This window comes from Siphateles boraxobius, unplaced genomic scaffold, assembly GCF_051911475.1.
Source record: "Siphateles boraxobius isolate OS27281-9 unplaced genomic scaffold, OSU_SipBor_1 9, whole genome shotgun sequence".
NCBI classification, from domain to species: Eukaryota; Metazoa; Chordata; class Actinopteri; order Cypriniformes; family Leuciscidae; genus Siphateles; species Siphateles boraxobius.
The window spans coordinates 19,260,821-19,286,654 of record NW_027509219.1 but is presented as its reverse complement, the minus strand read 5'-3'; the positions used below and the strand labels follow the sequence as shown (position 1 = coordinate 19,286,654).

At 41.3% G+C, this 25,834-nt stretch overlaps 1 protein-coding gene across 2 annotated transcripts; it reads left to right on the top strand.

Annotated features, from left to right (window-relative positions):
- Positions 1 to 2,441: 2,441 nt before the first annotated feature.
- Positions 2,442 to 22,714, top strand: LOC143732356 (uncharacterized). Of its 2 annotated transcripts, XM_077223346.1 has the most exons (7): positions 2,442 to 2,569; positions 11,990 to 12,141; positions 12,405 to 12,603; positions 12,757 to 12,905; positions 13,870 to 13,920; positions 21,375 to 21,484; positions 21,676 to 21,696. In XM_077223346.1, exons 1-6 carry the CDS (start codon positions 2,548 to 2,550, stop codon positions 21,456 to 21,458), a joined length of 657 nt encoding a protein of 218 aa, XP_077079461.1. In that variant the 5' UTR covers positions 2,442 to 2,547; the 3' UTR covers positions 21,459 to 21,484; positions 21,676 to 21,696. The 2 variants fall into 2 exon arrangements, with proteins under 2 accessions (XP_077079461.1, XP_077079462.1); XM_077223347.1 differs by lacking the exons at positions 2,442 to 2,569; positions 11,990 to 12,141; positions 12,405 to 12,603; positions 12,757 to 12,905; positions 13,870 to 13,920 and adding exons at positions 21,106 to 21,164; positions 22,234 to 22,714 and having other exon boundaries at positions 21,676 to 21,898.
- Positions 22,715 to 25,834: the final 3,120 nt, after the last annotated feature.

Below are 25,834 nucleotides of genomic sequence, written 5' to 3'. Positions count from 1 at the left end.
AGAGTTAATTAGTTGATTCAGATGATTAGGTTAATAGCTCGTTTAGAGACCCTTTTCATGATATGCTAATTTTTTGAGATAGGAACTTTGGGTTTTCATGAGCTGTATACCAAAATCATCAGTATTAAAACAATAAAAGACCTGAAATATTTCAGTTGGTGTGCAATGAATCTAAAATATATGAAAGTTTAATTTTTATCATTACATTATGGAAAATAATGAACTTTATCACAATATGCTAATTTTTTGAGACGGACCTGTATTTTCAAAAGTGTGTGAAGTATGTAAATTTCACAGCATAGACACAATACGTCCAAGAGTTTTACATACCGGTCAGTTATTGCATGGACATTGACCTTACATGTTCACACCCCTAAACATGACATGGAACTAAACAAACTGTGATTGGTTGCTTTAAATGTCAGTCAGACGGCCTCTTTGCAGTCCTTGGCCAATGATAGCTGCAAATTCGCCAAATGTAAAACAACAGTTGAGTTGCATACTTTGACCAAGAGATGAAGTCTGTTGATCGACAATGCAAAAACCCTTTGTAGCTCCATTATAACTGCATATTTAAATATATTAGTCACTTCCTGGCCCTATTCAAAGATACGCTGTGCTTCCGAATGTGCCTACTTCCATATGTGAAAAACTGTATGTGAAAAGAGCCTGAAAAGAGCATATCGAAATTCATAGGCTATTCGTAAAAAAAGTTTGGGATCAAATGAGAATGATCATATTTGGGGGTCTGTGGCATCTAAAAGATCGAAAACTCTGGTACAGTCATCATGTAATTTTAGAAATATAATAGATGACCAGAACTTTGGGTTAGAAAAGACACACTTCATATATAATGTGCAGAAATCTTTGTATAGATGGTAAAAGGAAGCCAAGGTTCTCCTCCTTTTTCACTTCCCCCTGCTGTCCTCTCATTCATTGTGTCCGTCTTGAGGTAGCACAGGCATTGTTTAATCCAGATGGCGTAATCACAACCCTCTCTCGCTGTCTTCCTCTTCCCTTTCATACAGCCTCCTATTAATATCCTGATCCCTCACTATCCTGTCAGCAAGAAAAGGAGATGGCGAGAGGGAGAGAAGGAGGGAGGAAAAAGAGAAAAGTATAGGGGATCCCCAACATGAAGAACAACAGGATGGAAGAGAAAGTATGTCGTACGGTCAGTTACGGGCAGAAGGGTCTCTGCGTCCAGAGAGAGGAGAGGACTGAGTTCCGGACTGAGGAAAAGCAAGTCCACCGTCAACCACTTTTACGGACAACTTATTTACTGCAGTGGAAGAGCAGCGTAACAGCTCTGTGATTCAGCCATTTGTGGCCGCAAATGGGACTCAAAGGAAAACACAGACTTCAAAATAGCAGGATAGAGTGAGTGAGTGAGAGAGAGAAACAGGAGAAGATAGTGATTAAACCCTTTTGTGAAATATCTGTAACTTCCACCATGGAGCAGGTGGCTCTCTAATGTCAATGTGTTTATTAAATAAAATACTTCCACAACATTAGTTCAACATAATGATGCCTGACACAGTCCATTGAGATACAAGTGCAGACTCTGCAAAGTGTACCACTGACTAAACCCAATTTTAACCTTTTGTGCATCAATTAAAAAAAGTTACAAATAGGTCCATAGAGGACAAAAATGTCTGTGTCAAAAAACTTAAAATTTGAATCTTGGTAACACAGACTTAAGTTTGGTCTCATTTTAAAGAAGACCTTTAGCAGATTATTGCTAGAGTAAAAAAACAAAAACAAAAAAAGAATAAGTAAATCCAAAAAAAGTTTTATAGGTTTAAGTCTATGCAAATTATTTATGAACATTATTTTATATAAAAAATATATATTTTATGAAACAGGTTGAACTATAAAAAGGCTAGAAAATCAAAGCCACACGTCTAAATAAGTTGTGTTCCAAATTTGAGGTTGATACACACTCACACACACACACACACACACACACACACACACACACACACACACACACACACACACACACACACACACACGCACACGCACACACACACACACACACACACTTTCAGGGGCTGACTGTGATAATGCTAAAAATATGTAATGGGTTCAAGACATCATGACAGAGAAGGTAGCCTATACTGTTTTTCTATACATCTGTATTACAAGTTAATCAAAGTATAAAAGTGTTTTAATACAGAAAAATAGGCAATATGAACTTATCAGAAAAATATGGATAGATACTTGATTACATGGTCAAATTTGCATAGCATGAAAGTCAATGACTGAGTTTCAAACAGATAGAAATGTTTGATTCAAGTCAATTATCTTTTTGTTTTATATTGTGTTTTAACGTAAAACCTTTTTTGTCCTCGTGTCACAGTAGCACTAGAGGGCAGACTTGAGGCATATATGAGACGGCAAGATAGTTTCATTTTTTACCTTTTCAAGCTTAATCTCCGAGTCGCTTCAGACTGATGACATATTGTTTTCTGTTTGTAGATGGAGTGATAAGAAACAGTTTCCCCATCGTCACTGATGACTACATTTTAATACTAAGAACTAAGAATGGGAAATCAAAATATTTCAGGTAAGCCAAAATCAGACATTATTTCAGAATATTTGGCTTTGGTTCATGAAGCTTTTTCACTCCCCCATTTTGAAACATAACTTCTTTAAAATAACTAATAATACAATATTCCATATTATTTATGAATAACATTCCACAGAAATGTATTTGTGTGGTGATTTTAAGTGCTTCGTGGATTCTTATTTCCGCTGTAAACAAGATGCCTGACTTAGAGCCACACAGAAGGGAAGAGATTTTCACTTCATAGTCTTGTTCTCTTTTCTGTTAATGAAATGGTCTTCGGGGTTGGCCTAAAGACTGTCATCCTTGCCCTGGATTGCAAAGCTTTGTAAGAAAAAAATCTTTCTTTGCTAGACCTGATACATTTTGGTATATAATAATCTCAATACTAAAAAGTAGAATTAAAAAAGTAGCATTAAAAAGTTTATTTTGACTAATAGTCTAATTTTCTACCATATAGCCTATATTTGAAAAAAAGCAGCTATAGCTAACAACAACTTGCTTTGTTCTTTTTTCAAATGAACATTGCTTTACATGTCAGTCATTTGCTAACTAACATGAACCAACCATGAGCAATTCATTTGTTATTGTATTTATTAATCTTTGTTAATGTTAGTTAATAAAAATACAGCTGTTCATTGTTTGTTCATGTTACTTCACAGTGCATTAACTAATGTTAACAAATACAACTGGTCTCTTTGCTCGTTCTCGCTCTCTCAGTTAAATGGATAGTTCACCCAAAAATGAAAATTACCCCACGATTTAACACCCTCAGGCCTTCCTAGGTTTATATAATTTTTTTCTTTCAGACGAATACAATCGGAGTTATATATATTATACATATACATATATATTAAAAAAATGTCCTGGCTCTTCCAAGCTTTATAATGGCAGTGAATGAAGCCAAAAAAATTGCATCCATCCATGATAAAAGTAATCCATCTGGCTCCATGGGGTTAATAAAGGCCTTCTGAAGTGAAGCGATGCGTTTGTGTAAGAAAAATATCCATATTTATAACTTTATCAACTTACTAGCTTTCGGCAGACGGCCTACGCAAGTCGACTTATGCCAAAAATTAACACTTGCCGATGTATGCCGTAGGATGTACATGTAGGAGTAGCGTAAGCTTTGACGCCTTTCGTGGTTCAAACAAACAGGGCTGGGCAACAAACTCAAGCTCATCCGACATTTCTCTTTAAAAATTCTAGTTTTAGACTTCTTATTTGTGACCGTTTTTTTGTTGTTTTGCTCTATCCTCTGCGCTTCCGCGTTCGTCAAGGCGTCATGCGTCATGTCAAGGGTTACTTTTTAGTGTAAAAAGTAACCGGAACTGGATTCTGACGGAATTGGATATTTTTCACTCAAAACACTTCAAAAGGCCTTTATTACCTCCCTGGAGCCGTGTGGAGTACTTTTATGATGGATGGATGCACTTTTTAGGCCTTCAAAATCATATCCTCCATTACAAAGCTTGGAAGAGTCTGGACCTTTTTTAATTTAACTCTGATTATATTCGTCTGAAAGAAGAAAGGCATATACACCTAGGATGGCTTGAGGGTGAGTAAATCATGTGGTAATTTTCATTTTTGGGTGAACTATCCCTTTAAAGGGGTGGTTCAGGATATTGGACATTAGAACTCATTTCTAAGTTAGCCAGGGTGTTATTTATCAGTGGAGACAGTTTTCAAAAAATTTCATCCAGTCCTTCCATTTGCATAGTTCGCCGGTGCTAGGCTAGCGCGAGTCAACGGTATTTGCTAGCCTGCCATTTAAAACAGTTTTACCCACTCCACAGTACACCAAAAGCAAATCAATTATAATGCCAGACTATCGATGTAAATGTCTGTTGAGAGAATAATGTTTGAAATCAAACTACTCTTGCGTGTCAATGATCGCATTACAATACGGCGCAGGTTAGTGGTACTGCGCCGAAAAGTAAACATAACTATTGCAATGCGATGAAAGGGTAGTTTGATTTCTAACATTATTCTCTTTTTGAACATGTAGTGTTCAAATGTAGGCGCGTTGCGCGTGGTAAGCGCGCTCATAATCCGCCGGAGCCACCACAACATTGCCCAACATCAAATGGCAAACGTAATGCAAGCGGAATGAAACTGCTCGTTATTGTGTGGTTGACGGCCCGTTTATCAGTTTGGACCAAAGCAGCGCGAGCCGATCTTGATCAAGCGACACTGTTACTACACAGCGCTTATAAGAGATCCAGTAAAGGAAGCATTTGAATTTGCCACAGAAGTAATAACATCGCTGCGACTCCTGCGAGATCTAGTGAGAAAATTCACATTTCTCCGTTATTAATGGATCAAACAGCACTGACGTGGAATCCAGGAAGAAACATTGTCCCATGAATGAACTATCCAGTGTCCACAGATCAGCAACATTCACCATTGATTTACTGTAGTAGGTAACACTAACTGCAACGATGGAAGTTTGGCAGGAATAGTAGGCTATAATGCCTTCAAGTAACATTACGTCGGTTTTATTTTGACATTATGAATACAATTGCTGCCCTCGGAACTAAAATAAACCTTTGTTTATAACTACTAGCCTACAGGGGCGTCATGCAAGCCAAAATTCTGGGGGGGCACAATCTGAGGCAATTGTTTTCTGACGGTTAGACTAGGCTAGCTATCGATAACGTTACACTGACACAACTTAAGTTAATGCTCTGAATTCGCAGCTAATATCAAATCCATAACTATTTGATCAAGTTAAAATTTCCAGGTCAACCACAAATAATCCCACTACCTTTTAATATCATCCGATAACTAATTAAATGCCGATTTGTTGCTTTGCCCACTTACAACTTCAAGACCATAAGTAAAACATTGCCAGCTCAACGTGCGAGACGAGTGAGTTGCTTGAACATACACAGCAAAGATTCTAGAGCGCTGATTTGATATACACAGACACCATATTAGGAAAAAGGGGCGGGCTGATGCTGACCGATTTATTACACATCCAGAAGAATCAGGCATGTGATTGGCTACGGACAAAAAAGCAGGAAAATATACAGATTTTCTTGTTTTATTAACATTAAATAGATAGTTCTTCCAAAAAATGTAATTGTCATCATTTACTCTCTCAAGTTGTTTTAAACCTGAATAAGTTTTTTTCTTCTGTTGAAGTTATTTGGAAGAATGTGGGTAACCAAACAGTTGATGTACCCCAGTGATTTCCATGGTATATTTTTCACAATGGAAGTCAATGGGGACCAGCAACTGTCTGGTTACCCACATTCTTCAAAATATCTTCTTTTGTGTTCAGCACAATAAATAAATTAATATCGGTTTGGAACAACATTACAGTGAATAAATAATGACAGATTTTTTATTTTTGGGTGAACTATCCCTTTAAGGACAAGCGGCTGCATGTTTATTATTAGGGCTACTGTCTCTTTAAGACCCGTACGCAACGCGTCTAATTTGACAAGCAGATTTCTCTCAATTTTCTCGGTTTGCTTTCAGTTTAGACATAACCAACTTTCCGTATGTATTTGTGTGTAATCTTGTGTGTATTTGAGAGTTTTAGCGAAATAAGACTCGAAAGATAACTTAGTCCAGTAACCAGCTAGGCGCTGTTAGACAGGCTTTTAGTGCATGTGCGCGTCGGGTGTTCGCGCTCAGTAAAGCGCATGTTAGAACAGCGCATCTGCAGTGAATGACATGTTTATATGTTTACATGTTTGACATCTTTAAAGCACATGCAAATAGTTAACTTTTGTGAACTCACTGAACTGATGTGTCCCGTTCCTCTGCGCTAACATTTGATATGAGTATTTGTCGCATTGTAGACTACACTAATGCTGTTGAGACGGAGGCGCCAGAACTGCAACTGATAGAATGCACGATATGTATTTCTACAAAAGCAGTCAGCAGCTTGTTTGGAGCAAGGATCATAGCGCAAATTTGAACTATATCGATATGGTCTAATTCCATATCACATTTAAAAATATATAGATATATTTTTTATATCGATATCGGCCAGTCCTACTGGTGGCCTAACGGCGATGTTTTTGTCAACTGACAATGATACCACTGTAGCGCGAGAGCGACTGAGGTACGAAATTGAGCAGGTGAACAAGCTGAACGCAAATACGTCCTTGTTGATACCTGGAAAGGAAGGAAAAATCTGTACTCACGTCAGCCTCTCATATCTCCTCTCCTTTTCACTCCGGCAAATCGGCAAATCCGGAAAAATCACATTCCTGAGAATAGAGATTGCTAATGTGACGTCATCGTGACGTATTGCCAGTGGTGAACGCAAAGCATTTTGGGAATCCGCGGCACAAACAGAAGGCGCCAGACTTGATTGCATGGAGGGAAGAACGCAGTGTTCAAGATGCCGTCTACCTGCTGTGTTATAAATTGCCATAGTCCTTCTTGCACAGTTTTGAAAACGAACGCTAAGTGTTGTTTTAAGGACATGTTTGTGTATGCTCGTAGACAGCCACTCTGAAGCGGTCAGAGGCGATTCTAAAAGATTCAAAATGTCGAGACAGGACCTATCCTCAAAATTCTACCCACTACTCTAACTTAGTTCATCCAAAACTAACTAGAAAATAGACTCAAAGTGCTAAATACCTGAATTATCCTTTAAGAACGGATCAATATATTTGTTTTCCTTAATTTTAATGAACCCTAACTTTATTCTCATCTGAATGGTAAATAATTGATTTTCGTATAAAATTATTCTACCATTAAAAACACATTTGATTTTTTTAATCAATGTAGAATATGTAACTGCTCTGAAGAAAATAAATGAAAACCAATGCGATATGATTAATGTCCAAAAGATGTAACCCACAGACTGTTTTGAAATGGGGTTGGATAAATATGTTGCTTTTAAAACTGTGTGTTTGGTTGGGTGACAGTTGTAGGTTACAGTTTGACAAGAGTTTAGAGTGTGACAAAAGCACAATGTTGTGTTTTATTGCGAGTGTAAGTTACACAAATATAAGTAAACACTTTGCAGTTTGAATGATAACCTCTATGAACAAAATGACGGAGTATGTTTTTTTATGTTTCCAACTTGCACTGTTCGACCGCGCCTCTCTCTCTCTCTCTCTCTCTCTCTCTCTCTCTCTCTCTCTCTCTCTCTCTCTCTCTCTCTCTCTCTCTCTCTCTCACACACACACACACACAGTTCGATCGCGTCTCTCTTGACATGAATTCTGACTGCATGCAGATAGATGAGAGAGAGCGAGGAGTGTGGTGCTTAAAACATTACATTTGAACGGACGACAGTTTTCCGGTATGGTCCGACAATGTTTTCTTTAGCCCGCTGCATTTTGTAGGATTAGCCTATATTCTGTTTTTCACGCTATTTTTTTTTTTCATGCCAGAACACTAGTCTGCTATGCCAGCCCATGTAAACGGGCCAAACATGCCCATAATTCTTTGCGTTCTGATGACGTTGCCGCCCAGTTGGTCACATGTCTTAGCGATCTCTATAGGCTACATTTGAGTCGTTATAGGCACTGGTAATTATGGAGCATAATAGGAATCAAAAAAAATTATCAGGGAGGAAAAATATGAGGGGGCACGTGCCCCCTCACTTTGAATGGGCATGACGCCACTGCTAGCCTACAATATTAGCCTACATTTATTTTTTTCCAAGGAGCTGTTTTGTTTTATATGCTCCTAAGAAGAGTCAATTATAGCTCCAGAATTAAAAAATATCCAGTAAAAAAAATATCATTCTTTATGATGTTAGTTTTAATTTAAAAAAAGAATAAAAAACAATTAAATCAAGGAAATGACCAAAAACCTAAAACCTGGTAAACAGTAAATTCTAACAACATAGGGCTATTTAGATAAACAATCTGGCGCGCATGTTGTTTTAGGCTAATAAACCAACAGCAAATTTCTGTTTAATAAAGCGCTCAGAAATGTGAGCCCACCACCCCAAATTTGTCTCAAAATTGGAACAATCTGATCTCCCACTCAACTATTTTGTAGAAGCTTTCAGGTCAGTTTGATGTTACATAGTAATTTAAAGGGGTCATGAACTGAGAAATCAAAATTCCATTGATCTTTTGATAAGAGGTCATTGTACTATAAAAACATCCTGTAAATTTCAAAACTTTCTCTTTAGGCTAAAAACAGCTTATGTTGAAGTCAATCTGCCAAAACGACAGGTCGTGGAATGTGTCACTTTATTACGTAATAGTGTGACTAAACACCACCTCTGCAGAAGAAGATCAATGCCTGCTTCTACATCACTGCCTGTTTAGCACCGCCCACGGAATCGTGCATGCCATGTAGTAGGTATCGATGCTAACGCTGGGTTACTAGAGCCAGCAAGCAATAAAGATGGATTCGGGAAGAGCAAGTAAATGGATTATTTGGTAAATTTGCAAACAGACTTTTAGGATATGGACTCGACAGTAATGCGAAAACATGTAAGAAACTGTGTTAACTATAATGCCTGATCTGTGACCAGTGATTTTAGCCTGGCAAGCCAGACCTACGTCAAGATGTTAGGTCTGGGAACTCACAATTGGCATACCTCAATCAGAGGGGCGGGATAAACGGTTGTGTTTCGAATTCCCTCTGCACGCAATGGGCAGCGCTACAACCAACCAGAGCAACGAACGGCTGTGGCTGAGGGAGTCCCATGCGTTTTTCCACTAGCGGAGCTAGTTGATATATTATACTTTTGCCGTATCCGGTTGTCAAAAGTCCGAATACATCTTCATTTTTTAAGAATGACTTAAAGGAGAACTCCGGGCAATTTTTAAGTTAATCTTGATCGTTAGAGCTTTGTGAGTACTGACTATAGAACAAAAAAAACGAACCGGATTGGTGATTGCTACGCGGAGCTGCGACCGCGAATGCCCAGAGCTCCCACCCAGCTAAAACGGCAGCTATGGGGGCATGGACATAAAGAGCGTTTTGGAGCCTATTAACAGACACAAAATGCAATTAAAATGTCTGTCCAACATGAACAGGGACCCTACATGTGAACAAGATGCGTTTAGCAACTTAGCCATTGTTTCAACTCACCTAAATAGTCTTTTAGACGGCAAGCTGTAGTCTCGCGCTGCAGTCCCGTGCTGTAGCCGGAAAAGGTAAACAATGTCCAGGTGGGAGGAGCATTGATCATGTGCGACGAGTCTTCGTACATGGAATGGCATTTTTCTTCAAACGGCCCCGCTGTGTTGAGTGTGTGTAGTCATCCATGTCAAAGTGTTCACTGCAAATGCGGTAATCTTTAGCGCGTAGTACTTCTACGGGAGTTTGCACATCAAGTTGAAGTACAACTAGCCACAACTGCAGAATCTCGAGGTCATGGAAAGGAAGACGATGAAAATTTAAGCTCTTATATTTTCGCATTCGGTTGCCACAATTCGGAAAGGCACAAACACGAACCATTTCTTCTTCACTTGTAAGCAACTCTGATCATAACTCGTCGCACATGATCAACGCTCCACCCACCTGGATATTGTTTACCTTTTCCGGCTACAGCACGGGACTGCAGCGCGAGACTACAGCTTGCCGTCTAAAAGACTATTTAGGTGAGTTGAAACAATGGCTAAGTTGCTAAACGCATCTTGTTCACATGTAGGGTCCCTGTTCATGCTGGACAGACATTTTAATTGCATTTTGTGTCTGTTAAGAGGCTCAAAAACGCTCTTTATGTCCATGCCCCCATAGCTGCCGTTTTAGCTGGGTGGGAGCTCTGGGCATTTGCGGTCGCAGCTCCGCGTAGCAATCACCAATCCGGTTCGTTTTTTTTTCTATAGTCAGTACTCACAAAGGTCTAACGATCAAGATTAACTTAAAAATTGCCCGGAGTTCTCCTTTAAGTGACGTTCTCTTAACTCCAAGTCATCCAGAGTCGCGGCCAAAGCCGATTCGAAAGACCGCTGTTCGTCAGGAGCATCTTCTTTGTTTTCAAATAGAAGGGAAATCCCCTATGGAAATCACGCGGAACCGTCACACAACGCTGCCGTCATTATGTTAAGCCCGCCCACCAACTCTATACACGATGTGATTGGTCTGACCAGAGTTTGGTTTTTCCAGCTCGAATGCCAACGGAGAGCTGCTAGACCGCACTTTGCTGCAAAATAACTTTTGCTGCCGCTAGGGTGCGTCTAGATTTCTAGGCTACAGTGATTTCTGATTTGCAATGATTAATGTACAGTCACAATGTACAGTGTTCTTTGTCTATGTGTCAGTAAATCAAACCAGTTACTAAACTGTCAACTTCACATTGTACTTTCATTTGGATGGAAATAGTGTGTTACTTAAACTGTGCTTGAATTATATATAGGCCTAGAAAGTGAATAAATAATGCTCCCTTTACAATCGCTGGAGTTAAGGTTAGCTAACCCTAACCCAAACCCTAACCTATACCTTTAAATTACTTCTAAATAAAAAGCTTTTTTTATTGAAAACTATTGTCTAAATTGCATTTGAATCCGCATGTATAGCCATACATTTTGGGTGTTTATATTTTTTTTATTTGGTCTGTATTAGGTTAGATATGTTTGGGGAAAGAATTTCAAGTTATTTTAGCACCATCAGTAAAGCAGTGAAAGTTTTTAATGAGTGGACAAGTATTTAAAATTAGAGTGTGTGGACATACAGTCAACACAATGATAGACCAACATCCATATTGTATAGATATGTAAGGGATATTATAGTCTGCCATTTCAGTGGCGGTTTCTGTTAACCATTAAAATCAGCCTTGCTGAGCATAAGACACTTCTTTCAAAAACAATTAGAAATCTTACCATCTCCAATCTTTTGAATGGTAGTATATATCTGGAAGTCACATTTTGTAAGAAATTAATTATTAAAATAAGGTATCATTTCTTTGTTACATACAAAGAATTTTTTTTTTTTTTTTTTACATTTAACCGTGTTAAAAACTGTTAATTTCACCATTGTCAAAAAATGGAGCTTTGTCTTTTTGAGGCCATCTATAGAGCTTATGTAACCCCACAACTTTTCAGCACTGCACTCCTTGTGTTCTGTCTTTCGGTTTGTTTTTCCAAAGCATGAAGATAAGATCTTAGTCTTATGGATTTATGAATGAACCACTTGTTTTAAAATCTTCCCAGTATACTGACTTTTGTTATGACATCCACTTCATACACTACAATGCTCATGATATCTTTCATTAACTTTACAATAAATAAATCCACTTTACCAATTACACTTCCACAGCAATACCATAGAAATATACAGAGCTACCACAAAAACGGAAGTTCTAACACAAAATTCTAAAGATGGCTATTAGGAAATATCTGCATAGCGTAATAATAAGTCATTTTACGAGTTCAAGGACCCCAATACTACCAAAATGGAACTTTTTGTTGCTGATGCGAATTGTAAGTTTCTTGAGAAATACTAACATCTAGTTTGACATTATCTATTGGTCCCTCTTTGTAGCATTGCTGTTGTTTGCAATGGCAGGGTTGCACTGTGGGATATCAGAAAGCATGGACTCCATTGAGGGAAACTGTAACGATGTCATCAGACTACCTTGTAAAGCTACTGACCGAACAACAACGTACCGTTATGTCATTTGGTACAAAATAGAGGTGAGTTACCTTGATGGCTTCATTTGCTTGGCATTATTAAAATGCTTGTGTAGTTTGTCAGTTTGTTTTATTTCTTCCAATGATTTTTTGGTTAACCAGCAAACAGAGCATTTCCTTTCATGAGAAGGAACTCTGTACCTCAGTGACATCTCTGGCAAGTGAAACATTTTGACCTGGTTGGTCTGTCTGTCCAACCAACCAACCAACCAGAAAACACCACACCACAACAAAATCCACTAACACAGCTGTGTCTTTCTTTATAGAGTAGGCCTATTCCTATCATCAAGAGAAAAAATAAAGAGGAAACAAACTTTAGTAACCTAACATCTGTTTATCTGGGAGAGAAAGAGGCCTTGGAGTTACATAACGTGCAGCCTTCAGACTCTGGAGAATATCAATGCTACCTGGCTGCAGAGGTTGGGGGTCGAAATGATGATTCTTTAATTAGACTGAATATCTCAGGTAATTTAGTTAGGTTTCCAATCTATTTCACTTTACTATTGATCTTTTTTTAAGTTGGTGTCACCAAAACCAAACCTCTTCTTATTAAATTTGTAATTGCAAGCAATATCTCAGAAAGCTAAGTATTAAACAAATGTTTCTCTTCATTTTCAGAATGTTTTCATGTGAGCACAGTTTATAACTCCACCATGATCCCTGATGATTCTTTTCTTGCTGCAGAAGATATAACTGTTCACTGGGCTGTGTTCGCACTTTCTCTCTTAAGCATGGCCAAAATCATCCTTTGCATTGTAACTGTGGGGGTGAGTATAATATCAGCTCCAATCAGTGAAACAAATGACCTTCATTTCACATTCCCCACAATGATTTCCAGGAAACGCACAAACAGCACTGCACAACGCATGCAAACAACTCTGGATATAAATCAATGCTTTCCCACTTATCAGATCATTTTTGAACTCGGGGGCTGGGTCATTAAGTTTTTTTTGTTGTTGAAGAAATTAATACTTTTATTTAGAAAGGATGAATTAAAAAAGATTTATATTTCAAATGCTGTTCTTTTGAACTTTCTAATCATCACAGAATTACCACAGTTTATAGCAAAACAGTAAGCAGCATTTTTTTTGAAGGATCATGTGACACTGAAAACTGGAGTAATGATGCTGAAAAGCTTTGCTTTTAAAATAGAAAACTTGTTTTTATTTTAATATTTCACAAGATTACTGGTTTTATTGTATTTTAATCTAATAAATGCAGCCTTGTTGAGGATGGGAGACTTCTTTCAAAAATATAAAAAAAAATTACCATCCGACTACAAGGAAGTCGCATTTTGAGATATAAAGCCACGCTTTATAAAGCTTACAGACCTGCAGCGAATTTTTTTTATTTTTGCACTTTTTTTGCATTTAACTTCTTCAGAAACTGTTACACAAGAGGAAACCGAAATGGTGAGGCCTATATGTCAGCTCCCCTCGCTTCAAACGTATCCCCCTCGCTACACCCACCCCATCACAGGAAATAAGGTTTTTTTTTTCTTTCTTTCTGCAGAACACTGTGATGGTGTTATAGCAAAAAGATAACATTGTAGCTTGTGTGTGCGCTTCAGATTTTCAATTATTTTACCACATGATTGTTTTGCTGCAACAATGACAAACCTTTTGATTTAAGAGATTATTGAAATTACATAAACCACATGGCTGGCTATGTGGGAGAGTGTTTCAGTTATATGTTTCTGAAGCCTGTCTGATATAAAATTTCCTTTCACAGGTGTGTGATCGAGTCATATTTAGCACAGCAAGAAGAAAACAGAAAGTAAGGGGAAGCAAGACTGGAACAAGGTCAAGCTGGAAAGACTGTGATTCACAAAAAAGCTGATAGGGTCTATTTAGTTTTATGCATCCGCTAAACAAAAAGGTTGTTGAAACAACAAGTTTTCTGTGGTTTTGCTATTCTTAATTTTTTTTTATAGATGGATTACTCCTAGGGGAGGAGGGACCGCCTAATGGGGGACGGCCAAAATGCACACTGTGGCATTTTGTTTGTTTTTGCATTTTTTCCCTACATTTTTAAATTGTACATCCTCTGTAAATACTTTAGTGTCAGTATAGAAGAATTATGTACTTTATGGATCACAAGAGTCTATGTGTCTAATATGTCTTCTTATATATGAATAAATTATAAATAATATATGGATAAGTAGGCAATAGGCTAAGTATGTATTTGTATAGATATTCATATAGCCATCATGTTATGAACAGATTCATATTTAACATGTTGGCTTAAAATAGTTTGAATTCAGTTCAATTAATTTCTTTGTTTTATGAGGATCATCAGGACTTTTCAATTCAGTTCTAATCTAATTCTGATACTTTCACTGCAATTCTTTGTCAAGTCTTATGCAGTTTTAAAGTTTCACAATTATGCCATTGTAGTGAAAAGTAGAAGTGATACTGAGACACAGAGAGAAATGAAAATGAAAGAGAGAAACACAACTAGCCTAAATAAAAGTAGTCCAGGTTTTGGTCAATTAGAAAAAAATTGTGATAGATATTTACCCTTTTTTTCTTACATCCTGTTTGTAGACCTTTTTTGTGTGTGTGTGTGTGTGTGTGTGTGTGTGTGTGTGTGTGTGTGTGTGTGTGTGTGTGTGTGTGTGTGTGTGTGTGTGTGTGTGTGTGTGTTTTTTTTGTGTTTTTTTTTTTCTGTTACAATTATGCATATGCACACCGTAATACTACCAAATGAGGTGTTCATTCACAATATGTACCGGACAACACTTTACAAATATAACTGTATTAAATTGAGCAAACAATAAAATTAGTAAATGCTAAAATGAACGTTTGTGGTTGTTGTTGTTATTCGAATCGACCAATAGGATCGCACTTCGTCATTTCGGTGATTATGAAATAGCACAATTTCAGTTCCCTTTCGAACGGTCACTTCGTATTGCGTAGCTATACGCAGTGGGGAAACTCCTTTTCCTCGATTTACTGAAGCCTTTATGTAAAGCGCATTTGCAGCTGCACAGCTAGAACATGAGCGTCTGGCTCGCTCATAGGCTGCGCTGCGGCAACTGCACATCCAATGGCGCAGGCGCCTCTGACGTGCAACCAATGAGATCACTCTGCGTCATACACGTCAGAGCCCGCCAAGGGGGCGTGACCTCAGTCTATAATAGTCCCCGAATTCGCCATTATAGCAGATTTTACTCCTTCAGCGACAAACTTCACGTCTCTGACCATTTATTGAGCCTTCGCCGTCGAACAAGCCTTCAGCCTGAGCGAGCTACAGTTCAGCAGACTACACATCTCAACCGTGTTTCTCCTGACGCCGTCTCTCCTGTGGCTATCCGGCGATATCCTTTTCAATATCTGTTTATTATGTGTTTATATCTGTATCAGCGTTGTTCCATATGCCTCGTGTTATGCGAGGCCTACGAACACGCGAGCTGCATTTCATGCCTGGGACTCTACCACGCAGAGAATGCACTCTCTGTCGGCGGATGTGCGGCCTGCGCGTGCATGCCTATCTCCGTGCTGCGAACTCGGCTAACGTTAGCTCTCTCTCGAGACGGCGGCGCCGCATCACCCGCGCTCCCTTCTCCGGCCCTACTTCAGCCGAGGAAGAAGAAGCGCCGCAGCCAACGGCATCCAGAGAGCACGGACGTTTGTGAATGCACGCCGGCCACGTCCCCGCGTGCTTCACTCACTCCAGCTCAGTCATCTCCGGTCCCGTTCGAGGGAGATCAGCGCCCCCCCACCACCACGTGGCGGGCCTCGTCTCTTTCGGCGGACCCAGCGAGGCAGGACTAACTCCGACGCTGAAATGCTTCGGATCCTAACACAGGCCGTCGCGGACCTCGAGCTCGAGTGGAACTAACCGTGCTAGCTGGCGCCGACCAGCAAAGCCCGCGAAACAGGCCTCTCAGCCCCGCCCTGCGGCTGATGCCGAACGCTTCCCGCCAAAGCCGTCCTAGCACGCAAAGGAAAGAGAGGGCACGTGTCCCGCGCTTGCCGGACCACCCTCAAAGAAGCCAGCAAAACTTCCCACAGTCCCCTGTACAGTTCAGGCGGCTGGGGATTTTATTATTGTAAACAGGCCCGCAGCAGTGAGCGCGTCTTTGCAAACAAACGCCGTTTTCACGGCGACCCAAATAAAGCACACGAGCACAACACATGGGTTCACGGTCCCCCTTCACTAGGCGGCCCCTCCCTTGTTGTAACACTGACTTCCCCACACGCAAATGCTTGTGCAGTCAGTCCAACATTCAATGTGTGCACAAATCACAATATATGGGTTCACGGTCCCCCTTCACTAGGCGGCCCCTCCCCTGTTTTAACACTGACTTCCCCACACGCAAATGCTTGTGCAGTCAGTCCAACATTCAATGTGTGCACAAATCACAATATATGGGTTCACGGTCCCCCTTCACTAGGCGGCCCCTCCCCTGTTGTAACACTGACTTCCCCACGCGCAAATGCTTGTACAGTCAGTCCAACACTCAATGTGTGCAAAAATCACAATATAAGGGCATCAGGTCCCCCTATGTTAGGCGGCCCGTCCCAATCAGTGTGTCAAGCCCTAGCCACACGGGTTATAGCCTGGCAAGCTATCCCCGATGTGTCGAGTTGAGTTATAAACGCTATAAAGCGAGGCAACTCGCTCCAATTCGCTCGCAGACCCCCAAAGTTTCAGGCGGTTCTCGAGACTTCGGTGAGAAGCAACGTGGGTCACATGCTTCGCACCGATGTACAGAATTCATTAGCAAAAGGGGTGATAGAATTAGTCCCCCCTGAGCTAAAACATACGGGTTTTTACAGCCGCTATTTTCTAATTCCGAAAAATGACGGCGGCCTCAGACCCACTCTAGATCTGAGACATTTGAACAAAGCTCTCATGAGACGGCCGTTCAAAATGTTAGCTATCAGTTTCACAAGCACAACACATGGGTTCACGGTTCCCCTTCACTAGGCGGTCCCTCCCCTGTTGTAACACTGACTTCCCCACACGCAAATGCTTGTGCAGTCAGTCCAACATTCAATGTGTGCACAAATCACAATATATGGGTTCACGGTCCCCCTTCACTAGGTGGCCCCTCCCCCGTTGTAACACTGACTTCCCCACACGCAAATGCTTGTACAGTCAGTCCAATACTCAATGTGTGCACAAATCACAATATAAGGGTATCAGGTCCCCCTACGTTAGGCGACCAGCCCCAATCAGTGTGTCAAGCCCTAGCCACACGGGTTCTAGCCTGGCAAGCCATCCCCGATGTGTCGAGTTGGGTCATAAACACTATAAAGCGAGGTTACTCGCTCCAATTCGCTCGCAGACCCCCGGAATTTCAGGCGGTTCTCGAGACTTCGGTGAGAAGCAACGTGGGTCACGTGCTTCGCACCGAAGTACAAAATCTATTAGCAAAAGGGGCGATAGAATTAGTCCCCCCCGCGCTAAAAAATATGGGTTTTTACAGCCGCTATTTTCTGATTCCGAAAAAAGACGGCGGTCTCAGACCCATTCTAGATTTGAGACATTTGAACAAAGCTCTCATGAGACGGCCGTTCAAATTGTTAACTATCAAACATATCCTCTCGCAAGTGCGCCCGGGGGATTGGTTTGTCACAATGGATCTGAAAGATGCTTACTTTCACATTCAAATAAATCCTCGTCACAGGCCATTCTTGAGATTCGCCTTCGAGGGCCGGGCTTATCAATACACCGTTCTGCCGATCGGTCTATCGTTGGCACCCCGTACATTCACGAAGTGTATGGATGCAGCGCTTTCTCCTCTGAGATTTCAGGGAGTGCGCATGTTAAATTATCTCGACGACTGGCTGGTGCGGGCACAGTCGAGAATCGAGCTATTAGCTCACAGGGATTTGATTCTCGGCCATCTAAAATGCCTGGGTTTCACAATCAATGTTTCAAAAAGCAAACTAACCCCCAGCCAGAGCATGATCTTTCTGGGCACAGTTTTAGACTCGAGAGCTATGACAGCGTGACTCACACAGAGCGCGCGCTCTCGGTGCGAGCGCTTGCAGGCACTTTCAGATTGCGCGAGCGTGCGCCACTGAAGAAATTTCAGAAACTGCTTGGTCTCATGGCAGCAGCATCGCCAGTACTCCGCATGGGATTACTGCGCATGCGCCCGATGCAGCATTGGCTGAAACGCTGTGTGCCAACTCATGCATGGCAGTCAGGCAGCTTGCGCGTTATGGTGAATCACGGTTGTTTAAGAACCCTGATTCCCTGGCGGGCTCAGAACTGGCACCACGAGGGGGTGACAATGGGAACAATTTCCAGGAGGAAAGTGGTTCTTACAGATGCGTCCAACCTGGGTTGGGGAGCGCTGCACGAGGGCATGCCTGCATCCGGCCTCTGGTCGAGCACGGAGCAGAGCTTAAATATCAACTGTCTGGAGATGAAAGCAGTTGGGTTGGCCCTGAAGGCATTTCTGTCGAACCTCAGAGGTCACTACGTCTTAGTCCGCACAGACAATACGTCAGTGGTGGCCTACATGAATCGCCAGGGGGGCATCAGGTCAGGGAACCTGCATGCGATGGCGAGAGACCTCCTCTATATGGGCACAAACCAACCTGAGCTCTCTGAGAGCAGCGCATATCCCGGGCGTCCAGAATGTGGGCGCGAATATGCTTTCATGGGACAACACTCCCCTCGGCGAGTGGTCCCTGAACCCACAGACGGTCAGTCTAATATGGAAGGTGTTTGGCGAGGCCGAAATCGACCTTTTCGCCTCGAGAATCAACACCCACTGCAAATTGTTCTTCTCGAAGAACAGGGACGCGCTGGCCCATGTCTGGCCCAAACGTCCCTTTTATGCCTTTCCCCCCCCCCGTCTCGATGATTCCACAAGTCATCAAACGGGTCAGAGAGAGCGGGTGCCCAGTCCTTCTGGTGGCCCCTCTCTGGAAAACCAGATCGTGGTTCCCGGAACTAGTTCAGTTATCGGACACAATCCCATGGCCTGTCCCACTGAGGAAAGACCTCCTCACACAGGTGAACGGGACATTGTGGCATCCGAGACCCGATTTATGGGCCCTTCATGTTTGGCCCCTCAACGGGTACCCAAGGACCTTCCTGAGAAGGTTTTAAGCACTATATCTGAAGCCAGGGCCCCGTCGACTCGGCGCCTGTATGCTTCAAAATGGTCAGGTTTTTCCAGCTGGTGCTCGAAAAATCAGGCTGACCCAGAGTCATGTGTGATATCAGTGGTTCGCTCATTCTTACAGGAGCTGCTGGACGCGGGTTGCTCCCCGTCCACGCTCAAAGTGTATGTGGCAGCCATAGCAGCACATCATGTTCTGATGGCTGGCCAGTCACTGGGAAGAAACGACCTGGTCGTAAGATTCCTGAAAGGTGCGAGGAGAATGAACCCCTCCAGGCCTCCGTCTGTGCCGCCTCTGGACCTCTCCACGGTCCTGGGGGCTCTGAAAGGTCCGCCTTTCGAACCGCTCCAATCGGTTGATCTAAAAACCCTCTCGCTGAAGACCGCTCTCCTTATGGCGTTGGCATCTATCAAACGAGTGGGAGATCTGCAGGCGCTCTCTGTGAGCCCTGCATGTTTGGAGTTGGGTCCAGATGACTCCAGAGTCATCCTCAAGCCCAGACATGGTTACGTTCCTAAAGTGCTCTCAACACTGTTCAGAGCACAGGTGGTGACATTATCAGCCCTCCCTCCTTCTGCAGAGGATGGAGAGGTTAATCTTCTCTGCCCTGTCTGAGCGCTGAGAATCTATCGGGAGCTTTCTGCGTCTTTTAGACAATCAGAACAGCTTTTTGTCTGCTTTGGTGGTAGATCCAAGGGGGATCCAGTCACTAAGCAAAGACTGTCTAGATGGATAGTGGATGCTATTTCTATGGCTTATTCCGCAGCGGGTCAAGTTTGCCCTATAGGTATCAAGGCCCATACGACCAGAGGTATGTCTCGTCATGGGCTTGGTCATCTGGCATTCCCATTAGTGATATTTGTGATGCGGCCGGCTGGTCCTCGCCTTCCACATTTATGAGTTTCTATAATAGGGAAGTGCCTTCCCTGCAGGCGAAGGTGCTTTCGGTATGATTAAGACCCGTCGGTGGCTGGTCTTGTCATATATTACTGTGCACTATCAAATTCACATATATATATAAAACCCGCTGCTGGCTGGTTGTATTCATGCATAAACCCGCTGTTGCCGGTTATATTTACATATATATAAAACCCGCTTTGGCCGGTTATATGACATATATAAAACCCGCTTTTGCCGGTTATATTCCATACATATATAAAACCTGCTTTGGCCGGTTATAATTTCATATATAAACCCACTTGACTGGTTATATGTTCATATACCAATAACCCCGACAGTGTCTGGGTTCATTGGTGTAGTATGTTGGGTTATTTCTAACTGATGTGTACTATTTTAGACCTGACGGTGTCTGGTCTATTTATACATAATTATGCGGTTATGGCTTGTTCTGTATGCTCAGGGGCCTGAGTTGCAGTGGCAGCCAGTTACTCAGTGCGGCGTTTTGCATGGCGTCCCCACTGCGTATAGCTACGCAATACGAAGTGACCGTTCGAAAGGGAACTACTCGGTTACTCACGTAACCTCAGTTCCCTGAGTTAGGGAACGAGTATTGCGTAGCCAGCCGCACTATAGTAACATGGCAAGTTGTCGCTTCAGTCGTTAAACCTGCTATAATGGCGAATTCGGGGACTATTATAGACTGAGGTCACGCCCCCTTGGCGGGCTCTGACGTGTATGACGCAGAGTGATCTCATTGGTTGCACGTCAGAGGCGCCTGCGCCATTGGATGTGCAGTTGCCGCAGCGCAGCCTATGAGCGAGCCAGACGCTCATGTTCTAGCTGTGCAGCTGCAAATGCGCTTTACATAAAGGCTTCAGTAAATCGAGGAAAAGGAGTTTCCCCACTGCGTATAGCTACGCAATACTCGTTCCCTAACTCAGGGAACTGAGGTTACGTGAGTAACCGAGTAGTTCTGCTGCAGAAAGGAGAGAGTTTATAGAAACATAATCATGCTGCACATCTACTTTTTAATGTGTAAGTAGAAAATTCATTTTTTCTTACATGCACACCGTCATATAGTCTATTGCACGATTGCAAAAAAGAGAAACACGTACAAGAACGAGTTAATGCTAAAGTGAAAGTAACCAGGCTATGTTGACGTGAACAGTTTCCGCGTTCCGTGTTCTCATAAAACTGCAACCTAGATAGGCTATATTAAATTATGTTATATTTTCTGTCCTTCAGTCCATCTGGTTTACTTCTCAATGTCAATTGAGGAGCAACGCTGGATTAAAATACCATGTCACGCTAACATTGAACAAGGTGTAAAGTACAGGAGAATCACCTGGTACAAGGTTTGTGTCTGACTGTCTTTTTTCAAATAGTTAGTATTTTTTTAAAAAAGAAGCTATTAACATCTGCAACCTGCAAAACAACCTGTCAATAATAATATTTACTCATTCAATACATTTAGTTTATTTCCTTGGATTCATTTAAGGAGGAATGTTTCCTGGAGCAGTGCGTGAAAAGCAAGTTTGTTTTACAGGTTAAAGAGAGTTCTGATGTGCTGGCTGGACTTGTTTCGAAGGATCTGTTAAAAAACATTACAAGACTCTTTAAGTTTGCACATCATTCCTATGAGGTGGGGGAGGACAACTCTCTCGTGGTCCCTGGTACTGCTGAAGAAGACTGTGGTGTTTACAGATGCACCTTGTGGCCTCCACTGGGTCATTATATTCAGGAAGGAAATACGGACTATTATTCAGCAGGTGAGAAGGGGAGTGGAAGTTAATTTGATTAAAGATTACGAGGGCACGCAAACTATATAAAAAAATAGTGATGTGCATGGATAAATCATTTATACATAGCATATTGCAATATTCCATAAAAAGGAATGGTCAATTTTGAGTTCATGGTGACATAAAGACTCTGCCTGTAATCTTAAAGGGATAGTTCACCCAAAAAATGCAATTTTTTTTCAAAGTATTGAGAAGTAGGTCTACCATGATACATTTGTTTCATTTCCACAGTTCCCCTTAAATGATAGCCTGATATGATAGATGTGATGTGAAACTTTTGTGTGTGTGTTTGTTTTTGTGCTTAGACTGCATAAAGCCTCAAGTGCAAGCGGTAAGCAGCAAGAAGGACACACTGTCTGCCAATCATCAATTCATCATAGTCGGATGTGTGCTGAGTCTGGTGTCTTGTGCTGTTATCATGTTTCTGAACCTCAAACTGATTAAGAAAAATAATATTATGAAAAAACTTGTGCAAACTGATGAAAGGATATAAGTAGCCTAACTGTTTTTTGTAAATTCATTTTTCATTTGTTAAAACAATTGCTGGTTTAATGGAATAGCATCTATCAACAATAAACTAAATATATGTTATATATGTTAGTTTGTTGCACAATAATAACACCATGTTTATTTAAAATGAATCGTGCAAATGTAGCATATGTGCAGCATTTTTTCTTGTCTTTATTTGTTACTATAACTGATATAAGCAATTATTATTAATAGTCACCTTCTGTGATCATTCTTAATAAACACAGCAAGTGTAAGGATGATGCTGCTCTAATTTTACTGAGTCGAATACTTACTATCAATTCCTAATTTCAAATTCATTTTAATTTGTTAAATTCACTAACTTCGTTAGGTGGGCATAATTGCAATGACAGGGAAAGGAGCAAATCATAGCATTTTGGCTTTTATCTCCCTCAGCGGGCGCAAAGGTATGGGGTGCCAACAGCAACATTTTGTCACATTTAGCTTCAAACAATGTTTAAAAAACTGGTATGAATTTTTACGGTCACTTTTTAGCACATTTACAACAATATTTGTCAACTTAGATAAATTTTAAATAGTTAAATCTAAGTATTAAATGTTACACCTAAATGTTAAATCTAAATTAAATGTTGAATCTAAATGTTTCGGGTGAAACTAATAGGCTATTTAACTAATAAGCAAATTCAAAATTGCGGTAACCGGAAGTGCCAAAATAAAAGCTCGAGGAGGACAGTGTGTGTTTATAGCGTGGTAATAGTGTCAAATAACGAATAAAAATCATCTCATCCGGGGAAGCGGACTCTTGGACATGGATTATCGTGATAATAACTAGCTAAAATAATGAACACGTTTGGAGAAACTGTATTTAAAGAGTAGGCTACTTTGAGTTTTTATTGTCACTTTTATGAAAGGTGCGGGACTTATTATGACCTGTAGCCATATAGGCAGCCACGAGGGGGCTCACTTTGACTGTGTTCGCTCCGCCCGCCCCTGACCAGGTAGCCTACGGTACTATCGGTCATAGGGTGCCTCTCATTTCTTATTTGTACATCCTCGTTTCCTTTTCTCGCTTCCTTTCCTAGCGCCAAAGCTCCCCCCCCCCCCGTAGGTTGTGAGGGAAGGACGCAAGGAAAGAAAATGAGGACGGAGGAATCGAATGAAAGCTTTTTTTAATACATTGATACAATACTTGATCACTCGAGCGTCATTTCACAGCGTCATCAGCAGCGCTCAAAGGATCTGCCCAGTGCTTGAAGTGGGAAAAGAAAGGTGCCGGTACTCTCTTGCATTGGCAAATCATGACATTTGAGATTTCTACAGTGAAAAACAAAACTTATAAAAGTGCGAAAACGGAACTCCTCCAAGCCTGCAAGTCCAAAAATACATTTAGATTACTACATTTTATTTAATTAAATGCATTTATGGTGAGATTATTATATTGTCATGTCAATCTGTGTTTTGACCACGAACCATGAGCTGTCACTTTAATTCACCGCGTGCAGCACAGCAAAAATACACTCGGAACGATCTCTGCACTGCTGAATACGCACAGCACCAGGAGTGCATTGACGGACCGCATGCGCGTGCTGTGTGAAAGCTCGAACCTGTTAACATGGGTGCGCAAAAAATACCCACTGCATACGCACTGCAAACGAAGTATATCAACGGGCGTGACACTGGCGCTTTTTCTGTCAGTGGTCGAGTACCGGCTACATGCGAGAAGTAGCGGAACGCAAGAAAAAGTGCAGGTACGCTTAACTGTACGTTCACACCGCCGCCGGCGAGAGCGGCAAAATTAGCTCTCGCCGCCCTGCCAGCGACGCCGTGGAAAGATTCGTGGACGCTCTGATGTAGATCGAACGCGTGGTCATTTTACAACTGTATTTAAAGGGGCCACAAAGCATCAATCATGTCGATCGTTATTTTTGCAGAAAATTGATCGATGGAAAAAACAATTATAGTGACATGTTTGCTAATGAAATAAACAAATTAAAAGCCATTTGTGTGCTGTGGCTCTTGTGTTCATGGTTAAGTGCTATTATAATTTACATTCCCGCTGAAAAACAAGCGTTCTAGCGCCAAAATATTGCCTATAAATACTGTTGCGCGCCTTCTTATCAAATTCAAATGATCAACCTCCTCAATTTTGCTTGGGAACTAATGTGGTCGGAACCAAAGTTTACAGGACTGCGTTCTCTGGACTCCTCTCAAACGGAGCACTTCTATATTCCGATTGGTTGCCGCCGAACCGCGTCATTTCTTATTACCATAAAGTTGACCTGACTTCAACTCTCCTCGCCGCTCTCACCTTCCAAGACGCGCCGCGACGCCCTCGCCGCCGGCTCTCATTGAAAATGAATGACTTCCGGCCACTTTGACGCTCTCGCCGGCGGCGGTGTGAACGCACAGTAAGAGTAAAATGTAGAAGTGCCGGTACTGCATACCGGTGAGTACCGCACCACTTCGAGCACTGGATCTGCCCTTATGTTGTTGAAGTTTGTTTATTTAGAAATTCATAATGAATAACAATAAAGCAAGATACCCTGTTGAAATATGTTAGATGTGTGGTTTATATAAACCGCAAAGGTAAACTATAAATTAAAAAGATTGTGACCGATGTGAAGGGGGAGGAGAATGTATATGTGCGTCACGTTTAGTCAATAAAACACTTCCGCATAGGATACACCTGTGTATCCTCGCTCAAAACTCCTCTGAAAGCCTCCTCACTCCTCGATCCTCGACTCCTCGCGGTGCAATTAGAGAATTGAGATATCCTTCAAGATTGCTGTGCTTGATTGGTTTCCGGGTCATAGGATGGAGGACAGAGGAGCGAGGAGACGGGATATTGAGAAGCATGGTCGCTCTGCGAAAATGTCTATAAACACGCACTGACCTCCTCGAGCTTTTATTTTGGCACTTCCAAAATTTTAGTTAAATATTTAGTTTCATCCGAAACATTTAGATTCAACTTTTAGATTTAGATTTAGATTTAACATTTAGATTTAACATTTAGATTTAAATTTAAATGCAGCATTTAGATTTAACATTTAATATTTAAAATATATCTAAGTTGACAATATTGATGTAAATGTGCTAAAAAGTGACCGTCAAAAATTCATACCAGTTTTTTAAACATTGTTTGAAGCTAAATGTGACAAAATGTTGCTGCTATTTACAGCGTGAGCCGCTTTACAAACACTTTCTGTACCCATTGGTGTCGCTGAAGGACAGTGTTACTTTAGTAAGACGAGTATTTGATTTCATAATTCTGTAAATCTGAATTCCTTGAAAATCACCGTATACACAACTACAAAAATATTGTTCACCTGCGTTTACTGTTACTGTACAGTAGCCTAGCCTATATGAGGGGGGAAATATTCAGCTTCCTACTTTTATTTAATCTGATGTCAAAACAAT

Coding starts and splice junctions, on each gene's coding strand:
- LOC143732356 (XM_077223346.1), top strand. CDS start 2,548: ATGGGAAATCAAAATATTTCAG. Junction 2,570..11,989: donor GGGAAATCAAAATATTTCAG/GTAAGCCAAAAT, acceptor CCCTCTTTGTAG/CATTGCTGTTGTTTGCAATG. Junction 12,604..12,756: donor AATTAGACTGAATATCTCAG/GTAATTTAGTTA, acceptor CTTCATTTTCAG/AATGTTTTCATGTGAGCACA.